At 34.2% G+C, this 16222-nt stretch overlaps 1 protein-coding gene across 11 annotated transcripts in view; it reads right to left on the bottom strand.

Moving 5' to 3' along the window:
* Positions 1-9235: 9235 nt before the first annotated feature.
* The window catches only part of LOC127709456 (uncharacterized), an 85455-nt gene continuing 78468 nt past the window's right edge, over positions 9236-16222 (bottom strand). For 10 of the 11 annotated variants that reach the window (XM_052215008.1, XM_052215007.1, XM_052215012.1 and 7 more), the window contains 2 exons: positions 15284-15325; positions 9236-14587 (listed from right to left, as the gene is read on the bottom strand). In XM_052215008.1, coding sequence (XP_052070968.1) covers positions 11364-14587; positions 15284-15325 — 3266 coding nt within the window. In that variant the 3' untranslated portion in view covers positions 9236-11363. The remainder of the gene's footprint in view (positions 14588-15283; positions 15326-16222) is intronic. The other variant, XM_052215011.1, reaches the window with a different exon arrangement.

The raw sequence follows: 16222 nt of genomic DNA, 5'->3' as shown, positions 1-16222 counted from the left end.
GTTGCGGTTCGTTGACCTTTATAAGAATTAAGAGATTAGTATATGATTGCCAAAGACACAACTAATAACCAAGACCAAAAGACAAAGTTGTGAACAATGAAAGGTGACAAAAGTGACAAAACCCATACCGCATAGTAAGCTATAAATAAAAAGAAAGAAAGAAAAACAAATGTGTACAATATAGTGTTTGGATATGACAACGGTTCAGGAGCAGATGCGAATATAAACATGGGACGTAAGGACGGATGAGCGGAGTCCCCCGTATCTACATACCTCGAACTTCATAGAGCGGGTGTATAATAAGTCATATTCTCCAGACTAAAATCGATACACCTACATATAGGTGCACGTATTATTAACGACTTGGTGCTTCTATCATAAACTTTCCATATGTTCCATATGAATTCAAATTGAATACAATGTACGGTATTATAAACAAGACTTAATAAACTTGATAAAATCGGTTCACAAAATTGTGGTAATGTGCTAAGGCTTACGTTACAACTCGCTTTTTTCAATTTGATGATGATGGTGATGGATGGATGGTAGATTTCCAGTGGCAAATTAAATGCATTTAGGACTAGAAAATGTATATGTGATATGAATCTGAATCCTGCTTTGTACTAAACCGCCGCTGAGCCGTACACATTATTCTGATTCCGGAATGTCGAGAGCTAAGCAACAAAACACAATTTTCAAGTCTTTGGTTTGACCTGACCCGCCCGTTTGACGTTTTTGCCATTCTGTTCCGACACTTTTTGTTTTTGAACTCTCAAACTTTTAATTTGTTTTCTTGTTTTCCAATCTTTTGTTTTAAGCTTACCCAGGGAAAGTTATTCCAGAAGCTCGTGTTGAACTTGTACTGCTGTTGGTGGACTGGACTGTTGGTAGCGGGTGCCTTTACATTTCAATGATACATTGTGTCTCTAAATTTCCAGTTCGTAAAATTATATTGTTGTGCTAAATTGAGTGATTTTTTTTAAACTGCCTTGAGCATCACTGAGGAAGGTTTTTCCACCACACGCATTGTTCAACTTGGTCACTACCGCTTTTGTTAGGGATCAGTCTACGAGTTTGTCATTATCCAAGAATACTGAGCCAGTGAATGGCATTGGCAAGATTCAAATGATAAAGTTTATTCATAAATTTCCAGATTATAAAATCAAATTGTGCTAAACCGACCGTGCAAGACCGTCATGTGTAGTCAAGGTCGTTAAAAAACGCCCCTCGTCTCGTTATTGTGCTTAATTAGTTGAGTATGCAATGACTATTCAAGACTGGGACAACTGAACTTTAAATATAAAAGTTTGGTTCTGCAACGTTGGTCTTGCGGGGTGAAAGCCCGGAAAATTAAACCGCCACTAGAAAAAAGGTTTGTTTGACAGGGTAAAAATATTGCCTTGCAGCAGGATACCTACTTACCCATTAAATACTTGATGCAGGAGTTCTTAACGGGCAAAAAATAAACTAACAAAAATACTGAAGTCCAAGGAAAATTCAAAACAGAAAGTCCCTTATCAAATGGCAAAATCAAAAGCTCAAACTCATCAAACGAGGGGAAAACAACTGTCATATTCCTGACTTGGTATAGGCATTTCATTATGTAGAAAATGGTAGATTAAACCTGGTTTTATAGCTAGCTAAACCTCTCACTTGTATGAGTCGCATAAAATTCCATTATATTGACAACAACGTGTGAACAAAACAAACAGACATAATACTTTAGATAAAAGTAATTTTACTTAATCTAAAGTTTCCTCATGCTAAGTTTTGAAAGTTTTGGGTCGTTAAGCAATCTAATTAAAATACAAATCTCTGATTTTGTTATCCTCTTATACGAGCACGTGAGTTAATATAGATCTGTATTTTAATTAGATTGGTCGTTAAGGTTTTCGTGTTCTCCAGTATTTTACATTTTTGGCTTTCCCATAGTTATACGCCCGTCAATTTTTGACGGGACGTATTATGGTATACAAATGTCCGGTGTCCGTCCGTCTGTCCGTCCGTCTGTCTGTCCGACGTAAACATGTCGCACCGTAACTTGAGAATGACTTATCCAAATTTCATGAAGCTTAACATAGTTGTTTCTTATGATGGTCAAACGATCTGTATACTTTTTGGTGAAAATAAGATTTAAACTTTTTGAGTTACGGGACTTAGTAACTAAAACAGGTGTGTGTTTTTTTTTCACATGTCGCGCCGTATCTCAAAAACAATTTATGATTATTGCTTAAAACTTTACACACTTCTTAGTTATATTAATCTTAAGATCTGTATACTTTTTGGTGATGATTCAAAATTTTATTTTAGAGATATTGAGTATTTTGTTAAAAAAGGGGGAGGGGTTTTTCACATGTCGCGCCGTATCTCAAAAACAGTTTATGATTATTGCTTAAAACTTTACACACTTCTTAGTTATATTAACCTTAAGATCTGTATACTTTTTGGTGACGATTCAAAATTTTATTTTTGAGTTATTGAGTATTTTGTAAAAAAAAAGGGGGAGGGGTTTTTCACATGTCGCGCCGTATCTCAAAAACGATTTATGATTATTGCTTAAAATTTTACACACTTCTTAGTTATATTAATCTAAAGATCTGTATACTTTTTGTTTTGATTCAAAATTTTATTTTTGAGATATTGAGTTTTTTTTAAAGGGGGGTGTTCACATGTCGCGCCGTATCTCAAAAACGATTTGTGATTATTGCTTAAAATTTTACACACTTCTTAGTTATATTAATCTAAAGATCTGTATACTTTTTGGTTTTGATTCAAAATTTTATTTAAGAGATATTGAGTTTTTTGTAAAAAAAGGGGGTTTTCGCATGTCACGCCGTATGTCAAACTATTTATGTTTATTGCATAAAAATTCACACACAAGACGACAGGCGTATCATGCGCTCATGGCGCAGCTGTTTATTTTGTCTTGAGCTTACCTCATTAAACCCGTGATGTGTACGCGGAAATCGTAGGATACTGGTCACCAGTTTAACTGGTTAAATTGTAATACGCAAGTCCTGGCCTAGTCAGATGTTTTGTGGTAGCTTTATATTGATAACGAATATAAAAATAAATTGCTTCGCCGAGCGCAGCTGGATACGACCGCAGAGGTCCAACCCTGAACAGGTGGGGCAAAAATGGACACAATATTCGCGCTTGATACAGGTCTGAATTTGGATTGTAATTCAATATTTGACACATAATAGGTTTCTGACACAGAATAACTGTAGTCAAAGAACTTAGAATTGGTTATATGATTTGAATTTATATTAATTTTTTTTTTGCTTTTGTGCAATACACCATGCTGTTGCGAATTGACCCCCCCCCCCCCTTTTTGCCAAAAAAAAAAATAATATTTGAAGAAATTTTCTTCTTAATTTCTGAAATTTGAAATGAGAAAAAATTGTCCCCCCACAATTTCTTTTTTACCCCCCCCCCCCCTTTTAAAAAAAAATATGGTCATAATCTCAATTCACATTTCCAATGGAGTTTGCAACCATAATTACCCATTCAAATACATCATAAAAGTCTTAAAATAGAAAATGACATACATAATCATGGCTAAAATTAATATTCCTTAATCAGCATTTTTAAAAGTAACTTCTAAAAATAAATTGACAGCTAATCACCTCAAGACAATACAACATTTCTTTATACATAATTTAAAAGCAGTGTAAGGGAGGTAATCCAAACATACCATTGTACTTTTAAGTAATTGTCCATTAACCAGGAAACCCTTGTTTCCCCCTTTTTGCCCCTTATTTCTAAACGGTTTGAGCCATAACCCCCCAAAGCCAATCCTAACCTTCCCTTTGTGGTATGGAAACTTATGGTCTAATTTCAGAGAGATCCATACACCTTTCCACAAGTTATTGTCTGGAACCTAGAAAAATGCTTATTTGGGCCCCTTTTTAGCCCCTAATTCCTAAACTGTTAGGACCATAACCCCCAAAATCAATCCAAACCTTCCTTTTGGGGTTATAAAACTTGTGTTTAAATTTCATAGATTTCTATTTACATATACTAAAGTTATTGTCCGGAAACCAAATGTCTTCGGACGACGCAGACGACGACGACAACGTGATACCAATATACGACCGCAAAATTTTTTGCGGTCGTATAAAAAGAAACATGTGTGAAAATGGATTTGATTTTTGATTTTTTGGTGTTTAAACGCCACTTTTCAGCACCGCTTTTAGACTATTTCGTGGCGGCCAGTTTTTATTGGTAGAGGAAGCCGGAGTGCCCGGAGAAAACCACCGACCTTCGATAGGAAAACTGACAATCCTAGTCAATTAAGATTGGAGTCGAATGCATCCGCAACAGCGGGGTTCGAACTCACAACCTCAGTGTTGACTGGCTAGTGATTACAGTAGTAACTACTTAGACCACTCGGCCACCGAGACCCCTTGTGAAAATGGACAGGTATTATTTCAAAAATAATTTAAATATTTCAAACCAGATAATTTTTTGAATCTTGCAATAGTACCACAAAATGGTCTCCGTGCTTCGACAGAATATTTTTACTGATAGATATATGTTAATTGTTAAAATATTATTTATACTTTTCATATCAAATTCCACCAGGTTTCAACAACTTTACTGCGAATGAAACATATAGAAAATGATAGGCATTACATTATATAATAGTATGTCGCTCTGGCAAACATTTGTTTACATTATATAATAGTATGTCGCTCTGGCAAACATTTGTAGGTATAATATATTTAAAGCTAAAATCGCGAAGCAAGAAACTACTTAAGTATTAAAAGGAAAATAAACTAAGCTGTTGTCTGCTCTATGGTCGGGTTGTTGTCTCTTTGACACATTCCCCATTTCCATTCTCAATTTTATAACCATAGATACCAGGATTGAAGATTTTGTATTTACGCCAGACGCGCGTTTCGTCTACAAAAGACTCACCAGTGACGCTCGAATAAAAAAAATTTAAAAAGGCCAAATAAAGTACGAAGTTGAAGAGCATTGAGGACCAAAAATCTCTAAAAGTTTTGCCAAATACAGCTAAGGTAATCAAAGCGAGACAACTCTAATCGACCGATGATACAAGTGGTAACATGCAAAATTGGTACCGTTTTATGTTTAAAATGATCATTGAAATACATTGTAATAGATTAATTTTGAAAAAAAAACAGACAACTGAATAATTGGTCTTTTACTAAAATATCATAACCTTTATCGAAAAATATGAAATAATCAACAAAAATAAGTCATTGTAAAAAAGTTATAAATATATGTAGAAAATCATGATTCAGTTTGTTTACAAAAGTACAATATTATCGTATTGCACATACAATATATGGAAAAACCTAAATAACATTACTACTTAAATCGGTCAAATCTGAAATTACACTTAGGTTTCAGCGGTATGAATAAGGACAAAGTATTGCATGTTGTTTTGTATAAGATAAGATAAGATAAGATAAGAATTTTATTAATCTAATCAAGAACCCATAAAGGGCATCATTTACAACAATATTAAGCACTATATGATTATGTGTATGTATATGAAGTGAAATATAAAGCATGTGATGCGGTTGAATCCGGAGGCTTTCTTGTGTGAAAGAGAGGCGTAAGATATCAAACGGATATTCAAACTCCTAATTCGAAAACGAAACTGACAATTCCATGGTGAAAAAATGAAAAACGACGAAAAGACAAACAACAGTATACAAAACACAACATAGAAAACTAAAGACTGAGCAACACGAACCCCACCAAAAACCAACTGTAGTAATTACCTCTACTGGATCAACAGTATATACGCGTGTTCATTTAAAACATCGGACAGAAAGTCACAGGACAACAAATAACAAACCAAACTTAGAGAGATAAACCATAACAAGACAAAAAGTCACAATTCATATCATTATCAATCAGGTCAAGGTCTGATTAACCCTGCCAGACCCACATATACCATTATTCCATACACTAAAATTATTAAACTTATTCCTTAAAGAAAACAGACCCCTAAAGCTCGACATTGTTCAATGAACCGTAAAATGAGGTCAAGGTCATATAATACCTGCCAGCCAGAGATGTGGAACTTACAATTATTCCATACACCAAATATAGTTGGCTTATTGATTATAGTATCTGAGAAGGACCAAACGACGTAAACTTAACATTTACCAATGTGTAATGAAAACGAGGTCAAGGTCAGATGATACTTGCCAGACAGACATTTACACCTTACAATCATTCCAAACAAAAAAATATCGTTGGCCTATTGAATACAGTATCTGAGAAACCGACCAAAATACAAAAACTTAACATTAAACAAAATTAAAACCATGAATATGAGGTCACAGACAATTGTCATATGACATACGGAAACTTCGAAACTTCGTTACAAAATTAAGGCATCTATATACAAAGATCATACAAGATACGAAGGATACAGGTCTTCTATCGTCTGAAACATAAAGCTATAATAGTTTACGCAGCCACCAGATTGTCTCCCATCTCCGGAGTCAAGACAAACACTAGAAGGGTCTTATCCATGAAGTACTGATCTGCTTGATGATCATTTTTATTGATTACAGTGTCTTTCTATCATCTGTGTAATTTGCTCCAAAATGAAAAAGGGTAAAATCATCATTTAAGCGCAATAAATCCTTAAAGAAGTCACATAAAAATTTCGGCTATGTTGAACTATTTGTATGTCTTGTCTTGCTGATCTTTTTTGCTGTTGTCACTTTTTATTTATCCACCATCTTTTTTTTTGCAAAAATTTGTAACAAGAGTCAGTGCACACGCCGAAATGTCTCTCCTTCTTTTCTTACCATTGATTTTATGTTGATAGTCCTAAATATAAAGCTTTACTGCAACTGTCACATAAATTTAACATGATCCAAGAAAATGAGGTCAAGGTCAGAGAAACCAAACTGGAAATACATGTACACTTTACAATTATTCCATACACCAAATATGCTTTAAATATACTTGACCTATTGCACATCTAAGAAACAAACTTAACCAGGAAAACTTAACATGATCAATGAACCATGAAAATGAGGTCAAGGTCCGGTGAACCCTGCCAGACTGACATGTACACTTTACAATCATTACATGCTTTAAGTATAGTTGACCTATTGCATATAGTATCTAAGAAACAAACATAACCAGGAAAAATTAAGATTGACCAATGAGGTCATGGTCAGATGATAATTGCCAGACAGACATATACACTTGAGGAAGCTACTATTTGATTTTTAGGGGGGGGTTGCTGTGATGAAAAATTTTGTCCTGCATTTTTTTTTAGTTGTAATCTCTTGTCCTGTTTCTATTAGTTCCTGCCTTTTTTTTATTAGTTTATCCTGCCTTTTTTTTTGAGAAGTTGCTCATCCTGCCTTTTTTTTTGAGAAGTTGCTCATCCTGCCTTTTTTTTTTAACTCAAAACTACTGTCCTGCCTTTTTTTCTTCAAATTTCATCCTAGACCCCCATAAACATCAAATGGTAGCTCCCTTACAACCATTCCATACATCAAATATAGTTGACCTATTGCTTATAGTATTAGAAAAAAAGACCAAAAAACAAAAACTTAACTTTAACCACTGAACCATGAAAATGAGGTCAAGGTCAGATGACATCTACCGGTTGGACATGTACACCTTACAATCATTCCATACACCAAATATAGTAGACCTATTGCTTATAGTATCTGAGATTTGGACTTGACCACTGATCAATGAAATGAGGTTGAGGTCAAGTGAAAACTGTCTGACAGGCACAAGGACCTTGCAAGGTACGCACATACCAAATATAGTTATCATATTACTCATAATAAGAGAGAAATTAAGAATCCTAAAAATCTTAACTTTTTTTTCAAGTAGTCACTGAACCATGAAAATGAGGTCAAGGACAATGGACATATAACAGACGTAAACTTCATAACATAAGGTATCTATATACAAAGTATGAAGGATCCAGGTCTTCTACCTTCTGAAATTTTAAGCTTTTAAGATGTTTGTTAACGCTGCCGCCGGATCACTATCCCTATGATGAGCTTTCTGTGACAGAAGTCACAGGCTCGACAAAAATGATCATTACGGGGCAATACCTCAATTTTGCTTTTGACAGATTCTACCTATCTATAATAGTTTTTGAGTTAATAGATAAAATTGTCATTCAAGGGCTATAAGGGAGCTACCATTTGATTTTTATTGGGAGGGGCTAGGATGAAAAATTTGTCCTGCATTTTTTTGTTGTAATCTCTGTCCTGCCTTTTTATATTTCACTCTATTCGGTCCTGCCTTTTTTATTAGTTTATCCTGACTTTTTTTACATAAATTGTCATCCTGCCTTTTTTTTTGCCAAGTTACTCATCCTGCCTTTTTTCAAATTTCATCCTAGCCCCCCTCCAAAGTTTTATCTATTATTATAGTTTATGAGATAATAGGCAAAACCTCGAAAATTAGAATAGTCAAATATATATAAAAACAAGGATGTGTCCATAGTACATGGATGCCCCACTCGCACTATCATTTTCAGTGGACCGTGAAATTGGGGTCAAAACTCTTAATTTAACATTAAAATTAGAAAGATCACATCTTAGGGAACATGTGTACTAAGTTTCAAGTTGATTGGACTTCAACTTCATCAAAAACTACCTCGACCAAAAAGACGGACGAACGGACGCACAGACCGAAAAACATAATGCCCCTCTACTATTGTAGTTGGGGCATAAAAATAAATGGAGAATGTGCCCATGGGACACAGATGATGCCGGCCCCCTCTTGCATTTAATGTTATAAAGGGACAATTAACTAGAGCACTGTAAAAGTGACGCCATCCAAATTCGAACTTGATCTGTGTTTTATGGTAATTAGCATAGTGTATAAGTTTCATAACATTTGGTAGAAGCAAACTTGAGTTAGGGAATGGAAATTAATTTTTGAACGTACAGACGAATGGACGGACAAGGATAACACTTAATGCAACCTGGCGGGGGTATTAAAACAGGTGAGCATAAAAAAAGAAAAACAGACATGGAAAAAGTATATACAGTCAACACAAACAGTACACAGAAAACTAGCCAAAGCTGAAGATTGAGCAATCCAAACCAGACCAAATATTTAGGGTGAACTAATGGGATCTGAACAGAGAGCAGCTCCTGTTCCACTTGTTGCAACTGTTTTGTTAATGAATCTATAAACATAGCATCTGATCAAAGGCTACATCTTTTCCCAATTAGGTTGGAGAACAAACAAATAATGAAATATCACTCTTTTATTTTGTTTAAGAGATTTATACATTGTCATATGTTTTATATAGTATCATCATGAGAAAAAATATTTAGCAAAGAATTTGCCCTAGTATAGAACTTCAAATGCTACTAGTCCTTAATCAATATTAATTTCCCTAAATTAAAATCATACTTTAAAAAAATCATACAACTTTAATATAGGTTGCATCATTTGGAAATGTAAACAGTATCGGTAAGAACTACAAAATCAAAAGAAAACCAAATAAATGTATAATACAAATACTGTAAACCGACTGATTTTGGTTACTAGTACTTGAAAGATAACATGAATATAAATTGTAGCGAATTTGTTAAACTTTTATCTTCCCTTATATAAATACATCAAGAAAATTAATAAATCGTGAAAATGAATTGCAGCCAAGTCGGCTACGAATGGTTCAACGCAAAATAGAAATAAAAAAGTATCCCCGAAATAAGTTGGTCTACAGTAGTATAAGATAAAGTTGTATGTTAAAAAGTAGCAGTACTGCATTCATTTCTGAGGTTTCAGTATGGTAGATTTATTATTACTCGTTGGATACCAACTTCTATGGATTTCATTGGTAAAGGTTTTACCACAAATTTAAATGTTCACCTGAGTAACTGTTGGTTTATATACAGACTTTGGCAAAACCACAATATCAAATATTGATGATTGAAATAAAAATTTTCCTCAATTAACGCAAGTTGGCACCCACCAAATTAAATAAATCCACAGTATATACAAAGTATCAGTTCAATAATCTGATAAAAATGTCTGAGAGACTGAATTTTTATAAATTCTATGCGTCTTATTTGGTAAAAAATATAGTAGATCAACTTGAGTGTAAAATGTTCTTAAATACCTTCTTATTGCACAATCAGGTAAATATAAAAAAAAATTTAACTTTTTGGCTGTTTTACTTATATGTTCTAATAATAGTTAGTCATTATATGAGGGTCTGGATGGGGGTCCTTCATGTCTTTATTCTTTAATTCTTGTGGGCTTTATGTTTATCTATAAAAATAACACAGATGCTGTAAAATTCTCATGAAAATTATCTTACTATAAGATTTATCGGAACTTACATGATTTCTTTATTCTATACATAGTTCATTTCTGGAGGCAGTATTGTAAAACCTAATTCGTTAATTTTCCACAATTATTATATACTTTTGCCGCCCTTTATTCTCTTGATCTTTTTTTTTTTGCTCATTTTTCTATATTCGCTAATTTTTTTGGCCCTTATTCTCTTTTCTGTAAACCCCTTGCAGACTCTCTTATTTGTTTATGTTATATGGTATTTTTTTTGTGGTGAAATAGATTCAAAATTTTAAGTGACCATTGAGGACCAATGAAAAAGAAGATATATCCCAATTGATCCAATGGTTAAAAAGAGCAAAAGAATCTTTAACATGTTTAACCAAGAATGACTGGTAAGCTCTGATAAAAGCTCATATGGCCTTTGGAAAGGTGACCTAAAAACTAAATCTTGTGTTTTAAGTCAAATTCAGGAATTTTTGTCAGATATTCTGACTCCTTGGTTTTTTTCCTACGATACAGGGTAAAATATTTTGCCCCTTAACACCCATTTTTCTTTTCATAAAAGACTTCATTAGCTCATAAAAATTCATTTACCAAAATTTAAGAGATTATAGATTTCTTATCTTTCGCTTTGAGACCCAAATAATACCAATGCAAATATAAGGGTCAGCCTTTACCCACCATTCAAAATATCTTGAAAAGGAGCTCCATAACCTATCAACATCTTTAACTTATTTTGTTCCTTAAATAATGCTCTTCTCATTTACAGTGTCAATTTTAAATTCCTGATTTTTTTAATTATACCTAAGTACATCCTTAATGATACATAAGGGAGCTACCATTTGATTTTTATGGGAGGGGGGGGGGGCTAGGATGAAATTTGAAAAAAAAGGCAGGACATGAGTTTTGAGTAAAAAAAAATGTAAAAAAGTCAGGATAAACTAATAAAAAAAATGCAGGAATAGAGTAAAAAGTAAAAATGCAGGACAAAATTTTTCATCCTAGTTCCCCCCCCCCCAAAAAAAAAAAAATCAAACGGTAGCTCCCTAATATACGAATTATTCAGTAAAACCTTAGTGATTGTTTTTCATATGTGAAACAATGGCATTCTTCATATAGCATTTGTAGTCACAGATATCACAACTATAGGGTTTGTAATCCTCATGAATGAATTTGATATGCATTTGAAGCAAGTAATTAAAAGCATAAGTCCTCCAGCACTTCGGACATTTAAAATGTTTTTGAGAATGCTTCAGTTTATGGTGTCTTTCAAGATGTCTCACACTGCAAAAGACTTTGAGACATATCTTACACTCCCTTGAGTGATCGTTCTTACGATGAGAAGCAAACTCAGCCACCGATACAAAAACTTTCCCACAAAGAACACACTCATGTCGAGGTTTTTTGTCTTTATCACCTAAATGATAATTTTTAATATGGTAATTAAGAATACTCCATGAATAGAATGTCTCTCCACAGTATTCACACATATGTTCCTTTTCTTCCTGAGATTTTTTTTGTCTCAAATTGTTTTTTGTTTTTTCAACAACTTTTCTTATATAGTGTTTTGTTTTTTTAACATGTCTTCTTAACTTATCAATGGAACCAAACATCTTATGACAAATTTTACAGCGTTTTTTTTCATCAGGATGGTCTTTAGATACATGATTTATCATTTTTACAAAGCGACTGAACCCTTTATTGCAATATTTACACTTGTACATATTATTGTATTGTTCATCCTCAACTGTATGCTCTCCTTCTTTCTGTAAATGTACAGCATTACTGATTTCCTCTCCTTTCTTTGGTAGATGCACAGAACAAATCTTCTGTGCTTCTTTCTCCTCTGAAGGAGACTTTTTATATCTCAAATAGTGTTGTGTATTTCTAACATGTTTTCTTAACTGATCAGTGGATCGGAACATCTGTTGACAAATTTTACAGCGATTTTTTTCATCAGGATGTTCTTCAAATATATGATCTTTCATTTTTACATAGTGACTGAACCCCTTATCGCAGAATTTACACATGTACATATTACATGTATTGTAATATGCCAGAAAATCTTCATCGTAAATTGTAGGCTCTTTTTTCTTCTGTTTATGAACAGCATTAACATTATGCTTTCCTTTCTTCTGTTTATGAACAGTATCTACAGTATGCTTTCTTTTCTTCTGTAAAGGTAAAGCATCAACTGTATGCTCTCTTTCCTTTTGTAAAGATAAAGCATCAACTGTATGCTCTCTTTCCTTTTGTAAAGGTAAAGCATCAGCTGTTTGCTCTCCTTCCTTTTGTAAAGGTAAAGCATCAACTGTATGCTCTCTTTCCTTTTGTAAAGGTAAAGCATCAACTGTATGCTCTCTTTCCTTTTGTAAAGGTAAAGCATCAACTGTTTGCTCTCCTTCCTTCTGTAAAGGTAAAGCATCAACTGTATGCTCTCCTTCCTTCGGTAAAGGTAAAGCATCAACTGTATGCTTACCTTCCTTTTGTAAAGGTAAAGCATCGACTGTATGCTCACCTTCCTTCTGTACAGGTAAAGCAACAACTGTATGCTCTCCTTTCTTCTGGACTGCATTACTGATTTCCCCTCCTTTCTTCGGTAGATGTACAGAACAAATCTTCTGTAAATGTTTAGCATTAAATTTTTGCGTTCGTTTCTGCTTGATTCTAAAACTGTTCCTAGTACCTTTCGTTTCAACCTCAAAATTGGCCTTTTTCTCTAAAGTTTCTAACTGCTCTAAATGAAGTGCAATATCTATGTCTGTATAAAATACTATTATTCTAAGGATAGATTCGATTATGCGAAGATTTAATCCAGATATCTCCCAATTTTTTACATGCTGTACAAGGTCATCTTTTTCTTTATGTTGTTCGCTTCCCTGCAGAAGTTCAGTCTCAGTATTTTGATTTTCCCATGTATTCAATTTGCCGTGTCCTTGACTTTCTGTATTAATGGCAGCTGTGGGTGGTTCTTTGTGCCCTTGACTTTCTGTATTACTGACAGCTGTGGGTGGTTCATCATGTCCTTGACTTTTTGTATTAGTGGCAGCTCTCGGTGGTTCTTCGTGCCCTTGACTTTCTGCATTAATGACAGCTAAGGGTGGTTCTTTGTGGCCTTGACTTCCTGTATTACTGACAGCTGTGAGTTGTTCTTCATGGCCTTGACTTTCTACATTACTGACAGCTGTGGGTGGTTCTTCATGCCCTTGACTTCCTGCATTACTGACAGTTGTGGCTGGTTCTTCATGGCATTGACTTTCTGCATTACTGACAGCTGTGGGTAGTTCTTCATGACATTGACTTTCTGCATAACTGACAGCTGTGGGTTGTTCTTCGTGCCCTTGACTTTCTGCATTACTGACAGCTGTGGGTGGTTCTTCATGTCCTTGACTTTCTGCATTAATGGCAGCTATGGGTGGTATTTGTTGAAAAGATATATGATGCAAAACGTTTTTGTGCATGAAAAAATTGTGAGCTTTTAATTGCAAATGCGAACCTAAACCAATTTTGCAAATATTGCAATAACACAGAACAGTAGCTTGTGGCAAGCAGGAATGACTCTTAAAATCATCTAAGTTAATTTTTGCTTTACAATTAGGACAGCTAACTTCTTTGATTTTCTTGATATATTGTATTTCGTCTTTATATTTTGATGAGAACTCTTTTCTGAACTTTTTTACCATTCCCTCAACACTTTTTTCTTCTCCAAGACAATCTGTGCTATCATCATCCGTCATGGTGCCAGATGGAGTAGATTTAAAATGACATAGTTCTCTTTCTGACCAGTCCTTGATAACTGAGAAGAGAGATCTTGATAAAAAAGCCCTGGTTACTTTAGATGGACGTATATAAAGTATTGAAAATTTTTTACCACAAGCATGATGCTGAAGCTCATCAATCAAATTTTTACTTGAGAATTTTTTGTTGCATGCTTGACAAAACCAGTCATCAATGGTGTAAACATACATCAGTAACTCCAAGTCTGTACATTTTATATTACATAAAATCACCTTGATATTGGTGTTTTTCAAATTTCTGGACTGTGTAGCAGCAAGCATATTCTTATCTTCCAGGGCACGAGCAAGCTCTCTGAAAACTTTAGACAAATCTTCCGTTATCTCATGAAGATATTTGACAAACTCCCTTTCAGTAATCTTTTGGACACTTGTTCTTTCTTCAAGATGTGACAATTTTAGGTGCTGCTCAAGATACTTTTCATACCAAAATTCTTTTGTACAAAACCTACATGCCAACCTCCCAGTATGCTTGTTTACCATAGCTTGGAAGATAAGTAGCCCTAAAATGAAATGAGAACAAACTAAGACATAATTTTTTAATGCATGATAATTAATTCTATTTTTAGTTTTACTGATCCTCCTAATAATTATTGATTGACTGTTGGTGTTAAAAGCCACTTTCAGCACTGTTTGCTAATTTTTGGTAAGTTTTTATTGGTGGATGAAACCAGAGTGCCCGGAGAGAACCACAACCTTCGGTCGGAAAACTAGTCATTTAAAATTGTAGTTGAATCCACCTACCACATGCAGGGCTGGAACTCACAACCTCAGTGTTAACAGGCTTAAGTGATATAGAAGTTTAACTACATAAACTGCTCAGCCACCGAAGCCCCAATAATAACATTCTTTATTTATTTGTTTGTTAGTGTTTATCAGCATTTCAGAGCACTCATGGCTACATCATGTCAGTTTTATAGGTGTTGGAAGCCGGAGTTCACATATACCCATGAAATCCACACAAAAAATTGGTATTTCACAAAAAATTATGAATCAGGGGGTGGATCCAGCCATTTTAAAAAGGGGGGGTTCCCAACCCAGGATACAGGGGGGGTTCCAAATATAAGTCCCATTCAAATGCATTCATCGTCCAAAAAAAGGGGGGGTTCCAACCCCCCCCTCTGGATCCGCCACTGTGAATCAACAGTATGTATAGGACAAATCTTAGTAGAAAAGTTTCTTTACATATATTTACTTACTCATTATCTGCTCAGCTGGATCTTCTTTTTCCCATTTTTTACCTGAGTATCAATACAAATAATATGGCAAAATCAAATGAATAATTTCTTAATGTAACAAGAGGCTGTCAACATGACATTCATCAATGTCATAATTAAAGCCATCAAGGGCCATAACTCTTGAACCATGAAAGTTAAATTATCAAAAAAGAGTCTTTAACAATTTTGTTATAAGAAAACAACATATCAAAATTTGAAAACGATTCAATCAGGCGTTTAACAGTAATGGCTTAGAAATGAAATAAAGTGAAACTTTCAAACCAATGAAGGACCATTTTAATCCTGATAGGTAAAAGTAAAAATGGCAATATTGAACTTATTAAAATTTAAAAAGCATTTTCAATGGTTTTCAAGTTTTACATAGAAACAACATAAAGCATAATTTCATAAACTGTTAACACAGAGATATGTCTCGCCCATTTGTTATTTTGATAATGCAAATGTTGAAATTAAAATAGCAATACTTTAACATGTAAGTTATGCAAATATTCAGTCAATGAACCATGACTGATGGTACAGGGCTTAACAATCTCCATGGAAATGAGATGTGCCAATGCTAATACAACTGCAAACCAAATACCATTGACTTTTCATAAGTCGTTCCCTTTAAACAAACCTAAACACAAACATTAATTGGAAACTATGTAAAAGTTTCAAAGTCAGTGAACCATAATTAGGGGGTGGGGTTATATAATCTTCATGGAAATGAAGCTTGCAAATGCCAATACATTTGCATACCGAATATCATTGACTTAACATTAGTGGTTCATCTTAAACTGAACTAATCACAAACTAATACATGTAAACTAAGCAAAAGTTTCGAAGTCAATAGACCATGACTGAGGGGTAGGGACCAAATATTCTCCATGGAAATGAGATGTGCTAATGCTTATACAACTG

The sequence above is a fragment of the Mytilus californianus genome, unplaced genomic scaffold (genome assembly GCF_021869535.1).
Source record: "Mytilus californianus isolate M0D057914Y unplaced genomic scaffold, xbMytCali1.0.p SCAF_7, whole genome shotgun sequence".
Taxonomy (NCBI): domain Eukaryota; kingdom Metazoa; phylum Mollusca; class Bivalvia; order Mytilida; family Mytilidae; genus Mytilus; species Mytilus californianus.
This window is presented reverse-complemented; position numbering and strand designations above follow the sequence as displayed.